The 19,368-nt window shown below is 41.1% G+C and overlaps 1 protein-coding gene across 1 annotated transcript in view; it reads left to right on the forward strand.

Moving 5' to 3' along the window:
* Positions 1 to 19,368, forward strand: part of Usp13 (ubiquitin specific peptidase 13) — a 103,580-nt gene that overhangs the window by 40,348 nt on the left and 43,864 nt on the right. The window contains exons 5-10 of the mRNA XM_026382922.2: positions 662 to 804; positions 2,657 to 2,841; positions 9,582 to 9,676; positions 11,342 to 11,529; positions 17,855 to 17,926; positions 18,267 to 18,360. Of these exons, the coding sequence (XP_026238707.1) occupies positions 662 to 804; positions 2,657 to 2,841; positions 9,582 to 9,676; positions 11,342 to 11,529; positions 17,855 to 17,926; positions 18,267 to 18,360 (777 nt within the window). The remainder of the gene's footprint in view (positions 1 to 661; positions 805 to 2,656; positions 2,842 to 9,581; positions 9,677 to 11,341; positions 11,530 to 17,854; positions 17,927 to 18,266; positions 18,361 to 19,368) is intronic.

Genomic DNA, 19,368 nt, shown 5'->3' on the forward strand with positions numbered 1-19,368 from the left:
TTATTGCAGGCAAGTGACCAGGATGAATTGGGTTTGGGGGAAGGCAGAGAATCTATCTTCCTCTTCTCTGGGTCAGTTGGTGCCAAGCAGGACATCACACATTTGCTCATGATGTGGACTGGTCTGGCACAAATATATCTAGGCATGTCCTGTCCAGGGTCACATTTGCACCAGATTAAGAAATGGAGCCACACTGCATACATTCCATTCAAGTGCTCTTGACTGCATGCCACTGTGTGATGAGTTGAGGATATTGGATATGATGGTGTATACTTGTTAGGAGGAAAATACCACTTGGGTAAATCCTGAGCATTCCTGTACCTAATTTCATCCTTGTAAATTCTTCCATCTCATACTTTTTACCCTGCTTGCTAAGTGGTTGGAAATGTTCAGTTTGACCTCTGAGCTTGAGCTTACAAACTGCATTTGGTTCCTTGCTACCTTGTGTCATTGCTAATACTCCCATTTGTAGGCCAGGGATGAAAACCTGGTTAGGTCCAGGGGAAAATGTAGGGAACCAGGGTCTCACCCTTGTGGTAAATGTGTTGTTTGAATTTTCTTCAGTTAAGCTGTATTTATTAATGGGCTTTTAGGTTTACTTTCCAGCAGTTGCTATTCTCACAAAATGTTTTTATATGTTACATCTGGGTTTGTCTTTTAGGTGACAATTGCCTGCGATGCAGTTCTTAGCTCAAAATCTCCATACAGAAAGCAGGACCCAGACACATGGGAAAATGAATTGCCAGTATCTAAATATGCCAATAACCTCACCCAGTTGGACAATGGTGTCAGGATTCCTCCAAGGTAAGAGCCAAATATAAGCAATTAGCAAATAGCCAATTAGCCCCTAACAGTGGCCAAAGGAACATTTGCTTTTCTACCTCTTTCCTTGATCAGCAGTTACATATTTTCTTACCAAATGCCTTTTATTAAAAGGAGCTCAAAACTTCTCTGTAAAATAGCTTATAGGTTTGCAGTAGCTATAGAATGTACCCAGGCCATCCCCTAAACCCTCACCTGCACTAAAACTGCCAGTTGCAAAAACCTGCAATTCTTGGCTTGAGGGTTGTCTCCTCCTGCTGAAGCCAGCTGGGCCCTCCATGGAGCAGTCATAAATGCCAGAGTCAAAGCTCCTTCCTCTTATCCTGGAACAGCCCTCAACCAGTGGTTGTGGAATGGGTGGATAAATACCTAGCCTCCTGCCATTCCAGGTGAGAAAACTGTCTCCTGTAGTTCTCCAGCTGGCCTGAGCCCCAGTTGCCCATGGTGGTCACCTGCTCATCAATACACCCTATATGGCTTCCTGCCCTTTCCTGTCTGCCTTCCCCATTCCCCTGGGATCACGTCCCACGTAAGCCACTTGCACTTAAGTTTTTGTCTCAGAGTTTGTTCTGCAGCAATCTTTGGTTGTCACATTTTGGTGGAACTACTCTTGGGGCTGCATTGGCATCTCCTTTACTGGGTGCTGGTGTGTTTACAGAGGCAGATCCTGGAGGAAAGGGCAAGTGGTCCTTGGTTGGACCCTGATTTTAATGTATTCCATTCTGTGTGGTCTTAGGAAAGGAGTGTCACTTCTGAGTCTCGGTTTCTTCTTTTATAGCAGTGGGGATAGTAAAACGGTGCTAAACAGCATTTACGAGAATTCAGTAAGTCTTTCCGTAAGTTACCTGGCACATAGCTGATATTTCCCATTCCATTTCTTTTCTCATTAATTTAGATTTGCAGTGTAGTAAGTAGGATGTGCTAGTCAACTTTCCATTGTTATAACAAATACCTGAGATACCTGAGATAAATCAACTGAGTAAGAGAAAAAGTTTATTTTGGCTCACAGTTTTGGAGGCTTCAACCTATGATCAGTTGGTTCTGTGGCTTTTGGACCAGTGGTGAGGCAGCACAATGTGGTGGGAGCTCCTGCTGGAGCAGGCTGCTCACTTCATGATAGGATGCAGAGAGAGAGGAAGAGGAGGAGCCAGGGTTCTGATAGCTTCTTTAAAGGCAGCCTCCAATGACCAGAAAACCTCCTCCTGGTAGTGCCAAGCTGGGGACCAAGCCTTTAATGCATGGGCCTTTGGTGGACACTCCAGATCCAGACTCTTCTATAAGGTTTTGTTTAAACCAGTTTTACTCTAGTTTTAAACTAGAATTGCTGTTCTAATAGTAGATTCAGTTATGCATGTTCCTGGTTCCTGCTTCAGTCCTCTTAGCCAAGAGATAAACAGAAGGATATAACAATAGCAATTAGTTTAAACTAGTTTAACTCTAGTGGTTAATGCTTTAGAAGTTAGCCATTTATATACACAGACCCTTAATGTTTGCAACTTGTTCAAGGTCCACTGTCCAGCACATGGGAATTTTGAGAAAATGACCTTCCCTTCTACCCCTCATGCTGTGTGTTGGTTTTCTAAAGTCAAAGAATCATCTCGGAGACGCTAGGAGGAGCTGGCCCACGTCTGGGAGGCAGGCAGGGTGCAGCGTGGTCCTGCTGCTCTGCGAGGGGTAAAGATAATGTTTGGAGGGGAGAAGGTGGGGAGGCATCAGTCTCTGTTACCACAGAGCATTTCTTCTGACCTGCCAGCTTGAGACGCTGTTTTTCTTAGATGTTAGTATTTTTGTTGTGCTCCGGCTATTCTGACTGCTCTATGTCACTACTTTCCAGTGGTTGGAAGTGTGCCAGGTGTGACCTGCGGGAGAACCTCTGGTTGAATCTGACCGACGGCTCTGTCCTATGTGGGAAGTGGTTCTTCGACAGCTCTGGGGGTAATGGGCATGCGCTGGAGCACTATAGAGACATGGGCTACCCTCTAGCTGTGAAGCTGGGAACCATCACTCCCGATGGGGCAGGTGAGTATGCCTTTTCCAAATCTGGGAACACGTAGTGGCTTTTTAGATTTAACCCATCCTTTTATCCCCATGGTGGGTGTAGGCTCCGAACTCTGAACTGCTGTGAAGTCTTGAACAAGTTTCTAATCCTTCTGATTCCCTGTCTGGTGAATAGCAATGGCATCTCTTTCATGTTTATGGATGAGAATAAGGCATTTAGCCCCGTGCACATACTAAAGCTTGAAAAAAAAAAAAAGTTAGCTGCTATTGTTATATCCTTCTGTTTATCTCTCAGCCAGGAGGACAGAAGCAGGAATGAGGATTTTGAAGTGAACATGCGTAATTAAACCCACTATTAGAACAGTAGGAGAAAGTCCTCGAATTCATTATGGGGATTAGTACCGTTTTAGGAACAAATGGGTTAATTATGGAGAAGATGAGTTTTAACAAATTCTCTTTGTTAAGAGTCCCAGAAATCGCCTGGCAGTGATGGTGTTCACGTTCTTTGAAGGATTAGGATGGCTTCCTACTTGGTGTCAGCTTTAGAATCAGTTGTTTCTTTTTGCTCTCATGCAGCCTGTCCTAAAGTGTTGGCTTTTGGCCATGATTCCATAGTTAATTCCTCCTACCATTTTGTGATGGAGATGGGAAATAATTTCAGGTCCAGATGAGAAACTTAGATATTGAGCAGAAGCTATGAGAAGGGAGGGTACTGGGAAGGGAGGGGGAATGAGACGGATCTTATGTGTACGTATGAAGTATGAATGTGACAGAGAATCCCACCGTTAGGTATAATTATAATGTCCGAATAAGAAAAAAGAACCCATCATCTAATCATTCTTCAAAATGCAGGTCTATACCCACCCCAACCTTCTCCATCTTCCCAGCTCTCTTGAGTCTCTCTGTTGCCTCTGTGTTTTATGGTAAGACCATGTTTTTAGAAGAAATATAAAAACATCTGTCTTCCCTCTTCTTGGTTATTGTTCTGTGATTGAATTAGCTTGCTTCAGAGTTAATTGATCAAGATCTTTCACTCAGTCTGGAACACTTCACACCAACCATTAAATGGGTTTAGTTTGTCATTTTGGAAATTTTTTCTTTTTTTTTTGCAGGGGAGTGGGTACTGGGGATTGAACTCAGGGCACTTGACCACTGAGCCACATCCCCAGCTCTATTTTGTATTTTATTTAGAGACAGGATCTCACTGAGTTGCTTAGTGCCTCACTTTTGCTGAGGCTGGCTTTGAGCTCTCAATCCTCCAGCCTCAGCCTTCTGAGCTACTGGGATTACAGGTGTGTGCCTTCAAGCCCAGCTGGAAATTTTTTCTTGCTTCCAAATTTCATAGAATTCTTTTAATTCATTATTGTTTTTGGACAGGTGTAGTTCTTTTTATATTAATGTATTAGACTGATTTTCTAGTATGTATATGTGTTGGTGTTTTTCTTAATTTTTTTAAAATGAACTCTTTAGTTATTAAGAATATCAACCTATTATGTGCCATAGTTGTTAAGTGGGTTTATTTTTGTTATTGTTGTTAAAAAGGGAGAACTTTGTTCATTCATGGAGTGTGTAAAACAGGGGCAACAGTGCAGACCCCATGTCCTGTGGTGATGGTTCTTGAATTCATGTAGCTGAAATAAATAACGTTAACTTTTGAAAAAAAGATAAGATTTTGAGTCCTGGGTATGTTGTATAGTTCTAGTTTTAATAAAATGACTGTTTTCTAATTATCATTTCTTATTGTTCATGGATAGCATTAATTCTATTTTGTTTCCTTTAAATATGTTTAAATCTGTTTGTTAGCTATAACTTACTGTTTATTTAAAAGCCAAATGAATCAGTAAGAGTGTATATGAAGTTTCTTGAAGTGTTTTGCAATGAGCCTGTGAACCCTGAGATGCAGGAGGGTGGGTGTCTTCCATCTGGCGATTGGGGACATGTCCTGGTAAAGGTACCTCTGCCAACGTAACCATCTTCTACACTCATTGGACCCTAAAGCACTAACTACTTCAACTCACCCGAGACAAAGTCTCAAAGTCAGGACATTCGTTTTTAGGTCATAATATGAACCACAACTGCCAGTATGTGGGATGTTTATGTCAGTTTGACCAGTACATTCCCTCCCTGTGGGAAGATAAATTATATTTAGAAGATTGCCTTGTGGACATGGAATTCAAGAAGGTTGTGGATTCAATTACTTAATGATACCTTGATCTGATCATCCTGATTTCCTTTCCCCCAATAAGGATGTGCCTGTTCAATGAGAAATTCCTTCTCATCCTTGAGGTGTCTGTGTAGATTGTAGTTCTCCCAAGAAGCCTGGATTCCCCCAGGCTAGGCCAGGATGGTTGGCACATGTCACGAAAATAGGCCCCATATCCAGTTCCACTCTGAGTCCCCATGGGGACAATAACAAACAAAACAAGAAACAGCACACAAACAAACAAAAGCTTTTCTATGGGGGAAGAGACATTGTTTTGGCCAAGCAAAGGGGAGGTTCTTGATGCGATGGGAGTAAGGTGAGAAGGAGGCTGGAGAGGTGTTTTTATTCCATCATGGAAACTAGTTATTAACCTAAGAAGGTGCTTATGGGCTACAGGTCACTGCAAGAGAGTGGTCCAGGAATGCACGAGGCAGCTGTGAGATTGCCTATTCCACTGGCTGCTCCAGGTCTGAAGCCTCTCAAGTTGGTCTTTCTTCTTTGGTCATAGTATTCACCTCTGACCTCTGACCCGGGCATAAGTTCCCTTGAGTTTCTCACAGCCTGGGCTGCCTCACTTTTTGATCTGGCTTGTGCCCCTCCTGTGTGCCTGTATCGCCTGGTGGTGCTCCACAGTGGCATTTTTCACAGGATTCTGAGATTGTTTGTTTAAGGGTGGCCAGCTGGAATTGTGGGGACTGAACGCCACGTTTGTTATGCATCTAGCATAGTTCCTGCACATAGTAGGTGCTCAGTAAACATGTGTGGAGTCAACAGTGGAAGACAACGCCAACAACATGTTCTTCTGCTTCACCTTTTTTCTTTTCTTTAAAAAAAATTTTTTTTGATGCCTTCTTACTCTTGTTAGCTTTTCTTTTCTTTTTTTTTCTTCCTGACTACAGTCTAGGTTTTGTCTGGCCTGGGAGTTAAAATCATTCTTTAAAATGCTTGTCCATACGTTTGACCTCATTCATTTTGCGTTTATTTTTCTAGGGTAATTGCGGGAGCATTCTCTCCTTTCTCTTCATTTCATTTCTTTTTAGTGTCCGATGGCTTGTCGGCTCACAGATACAAACTCATGGTGGAGAGAGGTGGTTCGGGTGGAGGGGTCAGCCCTTCCTCTGAAGAGAACCTTCTCTTGACCTCTCTGACTTTCTGTGCTGTGTTTGACCAAGAGATGGGGTTTTCTCTCCATTTTCTGAGCAAAGCAGCAAAGCCAGCTTCCCCTGGCTTCCTCTCTCTTTCTAAACTCAAGAGCTCATCAAGGTGCATCTTTAACTTTCTGCCATTTTCCGGGGCTTAGGAGGAGAGCCTTGAATCACACAAGTGAGCCTTAGTCAGGAAGACGTCTGAGGTGGTTCATGCCAGACCAGCCAGCTGAGACTATTTGAAATATTAAACTTTAACCTTACAAGGGCAGGGCCCCTGCTGATCTCATTAAACATTATGATCTTAGTATCTGTATTATCTTGTGTTCAGTAAATACTTATTGAACAGGATGAATACATGAAAGAATGACTGAGTTAATCAATGTGGCCGAACAAGGCTAACTATGGGGCATTAATCCTAAAAGCATACCATCCAAGAGAATCATCTTGATCTTTGGGAATTACTTATAAAACATTTTTTTTCCAGTTAAATTTGGGAAAAATAAAAAAGGGGAAAAAAAGTAAAAGAAATCTTTCCATTAAGTTATTACCATTTGATACTGTTTCTCACTGTCTCAGTCCTCGACTTCAATCTCTTTTTGTGATTCTGGGGATTGAACTCAGGGCGTGCTAGGCAAGTGCTCTACAACTGAGCTATATCCCCAGGCCTCCTTTTCTTATTTTATTTTGAGACAGGGTCTAAGTTGCCTAGTCTGGTCTGAAACTTGTAGTCCTCTTGTCTTTGCTTTGTAAGTAGCAGGGATTACAGGCGGCTCCACCATGGCCAGACCTAAATTACTTTTTAAATTTATTGCACATACTATTTTCTAACATGTTTCTCACATGAATGGGGTATTTCTGCGCTAAAATTTTTCTTTTCTTTTTTTATGCTTGCTACCTCATGTTCTCTGTGGTTTAGTTTGTCATTTAACTTGAAATGAAACAATGACTGGTTTACTTCTAAAATGATCCCAGTTACTCACCAAACACAGCTTGGGCCATTCCTGGGTGGGACCCGCCATGGACTTTACAGCTAGAGTTCTTGGTTTCAAGTGTTAGGTCAAGTCAGGGGGCATGGAGGATAATAGTTGTCAGGCAAGGCTTATTTGCTGTGACAGTTTTGAACTGAGACCTGACTGTTAAGCTGAAGTTGGAATAAAACAAACTTCCCAATGAAGAACACGTAAGGCAGTCGTTTTCAGCCACTGAGTCTACTTAAATTTTTTTTTTTCTATGACTCTATAATGTTTATAAATTTTTAAAGATGGCCAAGTTTAAGGATCAGAGTTCATTTTTAGACTTCTTATGTGGCACTCATTAAACTGTTTTTTCATTGAGGTAAGAAATAACAATAGTATCTGACCAAATCCTGTTTTATCTCTGGGTGTTTAGTGACGGGAGTTAGGAAATGTGATTTTCTTAGTTGCAAGAGCCTGATGGGCCAAGAACCACAAAGGGCTGTGTGATTTTCCTTTATTTCAAAATGCTAGGCCAAAGCTAATGATGTCATTTTAGCAATTTTATATTTTCGAATAGATCTTTGATAATTAGAGTCCCAGAGTCTTAATCTTCAAAACTGTCTCCGTAGTTAATAATAACCAGAGATCGAGAACAATGGAGCCTAGAGAGCACCAGTGTTTGAGTGGCATTTTTCTGCTCTTTGTCACAGTTTAAAAACAGTGTTGATGTGTGTGTTTCAAGTTGTGAGTTCCAAGATTTTTGTTTTTTTTTTTTAATTATTCAGACTTTTTTTTTTTTGGATTTTTTTTTCCCTCTCAACTGAACTGGGGATTTTGTCTTTTGTTTTTGGTTTTTGAGAACACTGACCTACATAAATATAAATGAGGGTTACTATCGGCAAGTTAAAACTGGGCCCCTAGGAGAAGAGGGGTAGAAAAGAAAGCTAGAAAATGTTTAATCTGTTAATAATAGAAAGATTGTCTGCTTTGGGGGGCAGGGAGTCTCCACATATGTCACATAGGTCAGAGGGTGACCTGTAGCATCCACACAGTACTCTCTGTCTCTCTCTCTCTCTACACACTCTCTCTCTCTCTCTCTCACACACACACACACACACACACACACACACACACACACACAAACAATTTTTTTCCTTGAGTTATTCTAAGGAATAGGAAACTTCTTGGGCAGTTTCTTTTTTCTTACTCTCTTCAAGGGTGATAATTTTACATCTGTTTTCCTTGTGGTAGATTTTGTTTTTCAAATTTGGGGATGGAGAAATTGTGATTTTCTGAGGTTTCCCTTTCTATGAATGGGCCTAGGATGGTGCCTCACCATGGGTATCCTGAGATATCAAGGAATATTCTAATGTGCAGGGAAGAGAATTGGCCACGAATCTGATAGCTGGTTTCTGGGCCACCTGTGGGGTTTGGGGGGAAAATCATTTCACCTTCAGGAACCTCTTCCTCTGTAGTATGCACCTGAAAGTGTCTGCCCCACTGCATTGCCGTGGGAGGACAGATAGGGCAGGGGATCCTATGGCTTTGAAAACTGTAAACATTGCTCCGAAAACTTTATGGTGCCCCTGGGAGTCTTGGTAAATGCAGAATCTGATAAGTGGGTCTGGGACGGGGCCCAAGACGCTGCATCTCTCCGGCGTTCCCAGGTGATGCTGCAGCTTGGTTCTTGCACCACAGTTCAGTCCAAAGCTTTATGTTGTCGGGTGGGATATTGTCATCATGAGGAGAGAAGCTGCCCACCCCAGTGCAATGTGCCACCACGCAGGGCCTGGGGTGTCCGGAGCTTCCTGAGTTACCCAGACATATCCCGGGTGCCTGTGCATGCTGTGAGCGAGGCGGGCAGGCTGGGGAAGCACCTCACAGTCTGCACAGATCTCTCATAGGTTCCATGTAGTGTGAACACTGAAGTAGGAAAGAAAGGGCTCAGGGGAACGACTGGTGGGATGATTGAGGATGTAGAAGATTCCACAGACAGAATTTTGTTTGGTCCAACCATTTACCTGCAGCTCAGCACCTGTGTGCTTTCTGTCCCCACCAATTCTCTCCTATGGCAGACATAGGTCACCTCCTCACCCTGGCCTCTTCTGACCTTAGTGTCATGCCACTGTATCTTTGGTTAGAAAAGTTCAATGTGGGGCATTTATTTGTCTAATTTTAAATAACTTTAATTTAAGGTACTGTTCTTTTTTCTTATTTTAGAAACTTTTTTTTTTTTTAGTTTTTGAAATGTCAAAAGAATTGATATGTGTGTATTTACAAGCCATATCTGCTTATTATGTTTATTGTTTATCATCTTTTTCCTGGTTGTTATGAGGTTTTTGTTTGGTTTATTGCTATACTCTAAGTATGGTGTGCATTAGAGGTTCAATAAGTATTTATTGAATATTGAATGACTTGATTACAGATATCTGCTTATTTTCTCTTCACCTCTAGATGTTTATTCTTTTCAAGAAGAGGAACCTGTTTTGGATCCTCATTTGGCCAAGCACCTAGCGCATTTTGGAATCGATATGCTTCACATGCATGGGGTGAGAAGGTCTACTTTGGTCTCTAATCCCACCTTGTGGGGTGATATAGGGATGTGGGGTGGGAGAGGGAGCCGCTTAGTTTACTTAATATACCATTCCTCTAACATGGGTCTTCGTTTTTATAAATTATATGTTTTAATTGTTACATTTACTTCTTTTTTAAAAAATTATTTATTTTTAAAATACACGACAACAGTAGAATGCATTACAATCCTTATTACACATATATAGCACAATTTTTCGTATCTCTGTATATTGACTTCTTGAATTTAAGTAATTTGCATATTTTTTTGGTTACCAGCTTAAATGTTTTATGTTGTAATAAAAATGGCATCTGATCAAGTACCATATTGTTTCCGTTAGAGTTTACTTGCACAATTTCTGTCTCCTTTTGATGGATAGTTTCATGAATCACGCTTTTGTTCACCGAAGGGAGAAAGTACAGGGAGATGACCTTTAAAATTATCTGTGACCAACATCATTTTTAATTAATTTCAGGAAGGGAAGCAGAACTCCTGGGGTGGTGGAAAGAATAAGCCAACCCATTATTGTTGATGGAAAGGCTTTGCTTCATTTATTAATGTGTGCTGGAGTTGACGTCACGACCGTAGTTTTTTTTTTTTTTCTTTTTCTTTTTGAGAAGCTATTTAAGGTGCACGTTTTGTTTTAGCCCTTTCCTCCCAGGCCACCTCCCTCTCTTCCTGTTCTTACTCTGTCTCCACTTTCTCAGGCATACCTGCCTTCTCGCTTGTTCTCCTCACACCTCCTTCCCCTAGCAAGGTGCTCCCAGGCCCCCAGGTTTTACTCCACACCCTCTCCTCTGCCTCACCTTTTCATTGCTGTTTTGTGTTGCTTCTTCTCTTAAGTCATCTTGCTTCTTTTTCTTTGATTTCTAACTTTTATCCTCGTCCTCTCTCCTGCCTTTTCAATCCTTCTCTTTAAAAAATCTTTTTCATGCTTTTTTATTGTGATGAAATATGTGTAACATAAAATCTGCCATTTTAGCCATTTTTTTATTTAATTGATTTTATTTTTTTAAATACACGACAGCAGAATGCATTACAATTCTTATTACACATACAGAGCACAATTTTCCATATCTTTGTACATAAAGTATATTCACGCCAATTCATGTCTTTATACATGTACTTTGTTTTTTTTAATTACAATTCTTATTTACACGTATATACCACATTTCTTCATATCTCTGTTTGTATATAAAGTAGGTTGACACCCAATTTGTGTCTTCATACTTGTACTTTGGATAATGATGTCCATCAGATTCCACCATCCTTGCTAATCCCCTGCCTCTTCCCTTTCCCTCCCACCCCTCTTCCCTATCTAGAATTCATCTATTCCTCCCATGCTCCCCATCCTTACCCCACTATGAGTCAGCCTCCTTTATCAGAGAAAATATTCACATTTTAGCCATTTTTATTATTATTTCTTACATACATTTTTAATTATACGGTTCTGTGGCATTAACTACTCCATCATCATGCGACGGCCACTGTCTCTCAGTGTCCTTTAACTAGATTTTTTATTTCTCCATGTAATTAGAAAAAACATCAGAAATATCCATTGACATTAGAAATAATTCATGGGACATGATATTTGAATGGGAATCATATTTAAAATTATCTTTCTTTAATGACTTGGTCCTAGACAGAGAATGGGCTTCGGGACAATGACATCAAGCCCAGGGTCAGCGAGTGGGAAGTGATCCAGGAGTCGGGGACGAAGCTGAAGCCCATGTATGGCCCCGGGTACACGGGTCTGAAGAACCTGGGGAACAGCTGCTACCTCAGTTCAGTCATGCAGGCCATCTTCAGCATCCCAGAATTCCAGAGAGCGTAAGTGCCTCCGGAGCAGAGGGGTCCATCACCTTGGACCTTCTGCCACCTCATCTGTGGCATGTCCTCTCATCCCGAGGCTGGGTGAGAACCCTTACCGAGTGTTACAGGATCAGGGGAGATAGGGGAACTTTGGAAACTCAAAAACACCCTACAAGGTTATATTAATTATGACTTCCACTTTTAGACCCCGACTCTATGTGCCAAGAATATACTAATCATTAGCCTCTGTGGGGAAGCTGCCCAGTCCCTCCTATGGATGTGCTAGGAGAGAGCCAGTGGTTGGTTTGTCCAGTCTCTCTCCTCTGGGGATGGAGAGTTCTTTAGTGACTTAGGATTTTCATTGGGTCACACACTGGTGCTGTTCTTGTGGATGGTTGGATATGGGTCTGTGATGAATTAAGTATGGGGACTGAGAGCACTTAGAAATTTTTGTAGCAGCTTTATATTGTCATGTCTTATAAGTAGCATTTCATTTTTCTGATTATTCATTTTTATGGTGTTCTTTAAGAGTATTATCCAAGTTGGAAAAAGCTGGCCCCTTACCATGGACACTGGGGAGGCACTGATTTTTGCTGCTTCCTAACTGAGCATGAACAAGACTGTCTTCCTCACCCCACACCTGGTGGCTCAGTTTTTCTTCCTTGGGTTGTACTTAGAACAGGAAGCCACAGAGCCCAGGAGCTACAGCTGGTGTGCTCAGTGGTGCACTTAGGGCCACTAACTAAGTTTAGAAAATTATATCTAGCATGTCCCATAGTGGGTAGGCTTCTTCCTTGGTTCAGTGTGGAAGAGGACACACGTGTGTCCAGGCAGACTAACAGGCAGACAGCAGGCTAGGAATAGCACAGGGCAATGTTTTACCCACCTGGAGTTGAAATCCTAATGGCTTTAATAGGGGTTAATCAAAAGTATGTCAGAAAACCTTTTCTTTCCTTGGTATTTGAAGACTTAACCTCTTGCCATTTTCTGGCTTTGAAAATATATGGTCAGTTTTCCATATTGATTTTCATGTTTTCATCCAGCCAATGGTATGAGTTCTGTTCTGCTCGGCAGTGTGCTGGGTGTGTGGTGGGTGAATGGTAAATGAAAAGACATGGTTCCTGGCCCCAGGGAAGGCACAAAAAACAGGCATTGCCTAAATAATCATAGGAACAACTACATGGTTATAAATGTGGTACATTCCATAAAGGAAAAGGGAAGGAGGTATCAGAGAGGACCCCTTGTAGAGGGAACATACCCTGACAGATGTGTGGGAGGAGTGGGGGGCAGGGGATTTTGGGCAAAGGGAAGAGCAAGTCTGAAGCCTTGAGATGGGAAACCCTTTTCAAAGGTGAACATCATATTTTTTTTTTTTTTTATAAATTTTTACCCACGTCTCACACGTCATTTGATCAGAGAAAAATGTCACTCCATCCTATGTGACTCATGCTCCAAGATCTTTTTTGGAAATGCTGAAGGAATGTCCTTGTGGGAGATAATAATAATAATTATTATTGCTTTTAAACTACAATGGAAGAAACTTTTTTTTTTCTTACAAAATCCAACAACATTTTTAGTGCTTTAAAATCTACTAACAACTACAACAACAACAACAAACTTCTGACAGGCCATTTGACAAAGAATTAACTTTCTGATTTTTTTTAAATGAAAAAAAATGTATCTCAAATTTGATTTAAGATTTAAATCTCCCTGTAGTCTTTGAAAAAAAAAAATTTTTTAGTTGTAGTTGGATGAAGACATGAATGGTGTGAATATACTTTGTATACAACCGGAGATATAAAAAATTGTGCTCTGTATGTATAATATGAATTGTAATGCATTCTGCTGTCATATATAACAAATTAGAATAAAAAAAGTTAAAAAAAGACTTGTGTTAATGAACATTGTATTTAAATTGAACAATAAATATTTTAAAAATATATTTATGAATTTAAAAAAAAGATTTGAATCTCCCTATAGTTTTTAAAAAACAATTTTTAAAAATTGTAGTTGGACACAATACTTTTATTTTTTATTTATTTATTTTCATGTGGTGGTGAAGATCGAACCCAGCACCTAACACATGCTAGGCAAGTACTCTACCACTCAGCCACAACCCCAGCCCTCCCTGTAGTCTTGTTTCAAGAATTTTGGAATTTTATTTCATGTTATCAAATATTTTATATGCTATTTTATAAGTTTTTACCATATATCTTAGAACATGAGCAACTCCTTCTTTTCCTTGTTTGGCCAAATGCCCCCCATATTGAAATATTTGCTTTGCAAGCCCCCCTTTTTTTTCCCAGTAGTCAGTTCAGTTTAGCTGGGTTTAAGGCGGTGTATCCATTTTGTAAGTGGAAAGAGTGACTCATAGAAAGATTAGATGACTTATGAACACCACAGTGTAATTCAGAAATGTCAGCCCGATTCCTTGATACCTTGTCTGCCACTGGTTTACATTTTAACATAATTCTCACTGAGGATCACATCTAGGTAAACTGGTGTGCGACTTGAATAAGTTGGCCACATTGTCAGTTAGCAAATCTACATCTTTTCTTGGATTATCACTAGATTTCGAACTGCAATTGTAATATGTATCTTAAAAATTACCTAACATTACTTCTGCATTTTAATTTAGTTTTGTTGTAATGGAGGGTAAGTCTTGTCAATTAGAAAAGGAACATAGTTGGCTGGCAAAATGGACATTTGGACGTCAAAGTTTTACCCCCTGTCACTCTGTGTTTCTCTACCAGTCTCACCTGAAGCATAAACCCATTCATCTTCCTGATGAGTTTTTTGTCTTGACAGATTTTGAGATGTGATAAAAACTGGATCATAGGTGAGCTAATGAGTTTGTCATGTTGTGTCTTATACAGAATTCATCAGCATGGCCTCTGTAGCTAAACAGTTAGCTCAGAAGTCTGATTTATCTGTTGTTCGGCTTTCCGTCCTTTAAAAACTTCTAGATGAAATTGTTGCCCCAGTGATACATTTGAGAGCAGGGACAAGGATGGGACTGTCTCTCCTTGTCTACAAGCTGCCTTTGGTATAGATACATAATCTGTGAAACAAAGTCTGAGTTTGTGAACAGGAGGTGCCTTGAAGTTTCTCCTAGTTGAGGGATCCAATTAGAGGTTGGTGCTAACTGCTAGTATGTCCTGGTTTTCTTGCTAGAGCTTTGTTGCAAGAATGCCTGTTAGTCTGCTTTCTGTCACTGTGTACAATACCTGAGATAACCAACTTAAAAAGAGGAAGGTTTATTTTGGTTCACAGTTTTGGAGGTTTAGTCCATGACCAATTGGCCCTATTTCTTTGAGCCTGGAGTGGCACAGTATATCATGGTGAAAGTGTGTGGTGGAGGAGGTCCCGTTAAAACTGGATCATAGGTGGCCAGATTATCAGTTAGCAAATCTACATCTCTATACCACTTGTGGGTGGTATAGAGAGAGAGAGAAAGGGGAGAGGGAAAGGAAGAGAAATGGTCGTACAATCCCCTTTGAGGGCACACCTGAGTGACCTAACTTCCTCCCATTAGGCCCCGCCTCTTAAGGGTTCCACCATCTCTCAACAATGCTATGTGCTATGGGTTGGGGACACATGGTCTATGGGGGTGACACATATCCAAACCATAGCAATACCTTTTCTCTTTGGTTCTTGGAAGCCAGTTATAGAAATTGGTTGTGTGATTACATGACATGGTTTAGTCCACCTTCATAGAGATTGCATTCTATTATATAATCTTTAGAGAGACGGATAACAAGAAAGAAAATAAATGGTGTAATTCAAATCATGAATATTTGTTCTTAGCTAAGAAGCTAAGAACAAATTCTGCTGGAGCATGCAATAGGGAGTTAGGAAGAGTGGGGGTAGCTACTCTCTTGGCTGAGTCTGGGGAGGTGACTTTCAGCAGACCTGAGAAGGGGCTGCCAAGCAAGCATCTGTGAAAAGAGCGTTCCAGAAAAGGGACAGCAGATGGCCTGGCCTTGAAGCAGGAGTCAATCTGGAATGCCCTGGGGCACTAGGGAGGCAAATGGTCAGGGCATTGTGGGCAGCGGTAGAGTGGTAGCAGATGGGGTCAGAGAAATGGGCAGAGTAGGGTGCATGAAGGGCCATCGGAAGGGATCTGTTTCTGGACTCCTCTTCCTAGATCTTTCAGGCTTCCACAGTCAGAGCCTGGAGGGGGAAAGAAGAACAGCACAAAGTTGGGAGGGTGTGAAGTAGGAAAGGGACTGAGGATGGGAGTGAAGACTGGAGAGGTACTGAGGTTAGCACTGCTCCGTCAGGACGCAGCAGTCGGGAAGGGCTGTGGGCTGCCCAAGGCAGGCACGGCCAGCCAGCAGAGGGCTGCAGAGCAGGACCTTGGGGCCAGGCTGCTGGGGCCCACTCTGGGTTCAGGCACTCACTCCCTGAGTGACTTCGGAAGACGCCTAATGAGTTTGTATCCCAATTTCTCATCTCTCAAATGGGATAATGGGGATAAAAACCCCTTCCTCATATGGTTGTAATGAAAACTCAACTAGCTAATATAGAAAGCCCTCTGGAAATGGTAGTTGTCACTGTATTTATTTACTCATTTTGAGATTGTTGGAACAACGCCTTATGTTAAAGATATCTGAACACTGTCTAAGATGGTAAGGCAGACTGAATTCAAGAGGGGTCCCTGGTGACAGACATAAGGACTGCTGCCTCTTGCAGTGAGTCAGCGGTTGGACTCAATGTTCACTTTAGGGAAGGCAAGGAGGGATTCACTACCAAGCAGGGGGAGGGTCAGTAGATGGAGCATTAGTGAGAGGGAACCTCAAGGATAAGGGCTTCTGGCTCAGCTGTCTTGATGGGATTATCACTGAAGACAGGTCAGGGTGGTCGGGCACTAATGTGGGGATTTTCACTAAATGGACTCAGGATTTCCACTCAAAATAGATTCTACAAGGACATTTAAGGAAGTTCCAGGTTGGTCTTCAAGCCAGCCAGAGGACTTGGAGGAGAGTGACTAAAGTTTTGGTCAAAGGAGAGAGTGTTCTCTAACCTAGGCTGGAGACGTGTTGGGATTATGTGGGGAACTTAATTTTTTTAATTAAAAATTTTTTTTTTTTTTTAGTTGTAGATGGACAAAGTGCTTTTATTTATTTATTTTTGTGGTGATGAGGATCAAACCCAGTGCCTCACAGGTGCTGGGTGAGCAGTCTACACTGAGCCACAACCCCAACCCTCATGGGGGGAATTTTTAAAGGAACTATAAATCCCAAGCTTCAATCTCAAGGGAGGAAATCAGAACATCTAGGGGTGGTTCTGGCTTTGGTAATGTTTTTTTTTTTTTTTTTTTGTACTAGGGATTGAATCCAGGGGTGCTATATCTCTGCCTCTTTTTATTATTTTTATTTTTTAGGGATCAGGGATTGAACCCAGGGGCACTTAACCTCTGAACCACATCCGTAGTCCTTTTTAATATTTTATTTAGAGATAGAGTCTTGCAGAGTTGCTTAAGGCCTCGTAAGTTGCTGAGGCTGGCTTTGAACTCATGATCCTCCTGCCTCAGCCTTCTGAGCCACTAGGATTACAGGCGTTTGTCACCATATTTTTGAGATAGGGTTTCACTAAGTTTCTTAGAGTCTTGCTGAGTTGCTGAGGCTGGCTGTGAACTTGCAATCCTCTTGTCTCAGCCTCCTAAGTCGCTGGGATTACAGGTGTGTAACACCATGCCCCACTGACTTTGATAATTAAAAAAAAAAAGAGAAAAGAGAAAAAGCTCCGTAGATAATGTTGATTTGTAACCAGGGTTGAGACTCAATAATGGAAGGAAGCATCAGGGTTTCAGGAAGGTTCTTGAGTTTGGTGGTTGAGACAGATCTCAGAAAAAACTGTTCCTCAGGTGGTTTGAATTTTTTTTTTAAATATTTTTTTTTTTAGTTGTAGCTGGACACAATATCCTTATTTTATTTATTGTTATGTGGTGCTGAGGATCGAACCCAGAGCCTCACACGTGCTAGGCGAGTACTCTGCTGCTGAGCCACAACCCCAGCCCCTGAATTTTTTTTTTAATCATTATGTTAGTCTTTATTGTTCTCTCCCTCTCTCTTTTTTTTTTTCTTGTGGTGCTGGGGATCAAACCCAGGGCCTTGTGCATGCCAGGCATTACTCTATCACTGAGCCACATCCCCAACCCAGATGATTTGAAAATAATCATTTGTTACAGATGATCTGAACAGAATCATCTGATACAGAATCAACTGATACAAGCCATCATTCTCTCAAAGACCTTCCTGATTTTGAGAGAATGATGGCTTGTTTCAGTTCTGTTCTTCTCTTGGTTCCTATGTTTTGACTATTGCTTCTCATTCCCTAGGTATGTAGGAAACCTTCCAAGAATATTTGACTACTCGCCTTTAGATCCAACACAAGATTTCAACACACAGATGTAAGTACCAGATTATGTTGGTCTAGAAAAAGTATCCAACGGAGTATTCATAGTGGTTATCACTGGGTTGCAGAATGAAAGGCAATCCTTTTTTGTTCTTGTATATATTAAGTGCTCTACAATGATCATGTGTCACCTTTATGGGAAGAAATGAATAAAGAACTGTGGAAAATTTAACAATGTAATCAGAAGCAAGTAAGGCAAATAAGTTATTTGTGAATAATCAAGAGAAAATGCTCCACCTCAAAGCAGCTATATTTATCAGAATTCAGAAATAATTTTAATATTTCTCTAGGAAGACAACAATGAACTCTTTGCTTTTGTGTCTCTTCCTGGTCAGGACTAAGTTAGGACATGGCCTTCTTTCGGGTCAGTACTCAAAGCCTCCAGTGAAATCGGAGCTCATTGAGCAGGTCATGAAAGAGGAGCACAAGGTACGTGTCCCAGGTGTGCCGCGTGGATGTGTGGGAAAGGGGGACTTCTACTGGCCAGAAGGTGGGTTTCCTTTTTTTTTTTTTGTTCTAATTAGTTATATATGATAGCAGAGTACATTTTGACATATCATTCATAAATGGAGTATAACTTCTCATTCTCTGATTGTCCATGATGTAGAGTTACACAACTTGTAATCATATATGCACATAGGGTAATAATCTTTCCTATGCCTACATTCCCTCCCCTCCCTTCACTTCCCTCTGTCTATCTCAAAATATCTGTAGTTTTCCCTAGCCCCCATCACTTATTGTGAATTAGCATCTGCATTTCAGAGAAAACATTTGGCCTTTGGTTTATTGGAATTGGCTTATTTCGCTTAGCATGATACTCTCCAGCTGCATCCATTTACCTGCAACTGCCATAATTTCATTCTTCTTTAAGGCTGGGTAATATTCTGTTGTGAAATATACCACATTTCAGAAGGTGGGTTTCTTATGCATAGTCAAATGGTGCCTGCAAATTTAGCAAGCTGTCAGAATAGGAGTCTCATTTCAGAGTGAGTGGTGCCTCTCTGTGTGCTCTTAAAAAATTGTGAGAACCAGATTATGTTATTTGCAGGAAAATGATGGAACTAGAGAACATCACATTAAGGAAAATAAGCCAGACTCAGAAAGTCAAGGGTCACATTTTCTCTCATATGTGGTAGCTAGAGAGAAAAAGAGGAAAGAAAGGGATCTCATGAAAGTGGGAAACCAGTAGGGTAGAGGAAGGGGATCACGGGAAGGAAGGAAGGTGGGGGGAAGGGAGGGACTGGGGAGTGAAATTGATCAAAGTATGCTATATGCATATATGAATATGCCGTAATGAAACTCATTATTCTGCATGATTATTATACACCAATAAAAAAAATTATAATAGCTAGGTGGTGCAGTCCTGTAGTCCAGCTCCTCTATCCAGCTCAACCTGGGCAACTTAGTAGACTTTGTCACAAAATAAAAAAAAATAAA

Source organism: Urocitellus parryii, chromosome 2, assembly GCF_045843805.1.
Source record: "Urocitellus parryii isolate mUroPar1 chromosome 2, mUroPar1.hap1, whole genome shotgun sequence".
Taxonomy (NCBI): domain Eukaryota; kingdom Metazoa; phylum Chordata; class Mammalia; order Rodentia; family Sciuridae; genus Urocitellus; species Urocitellus parryii.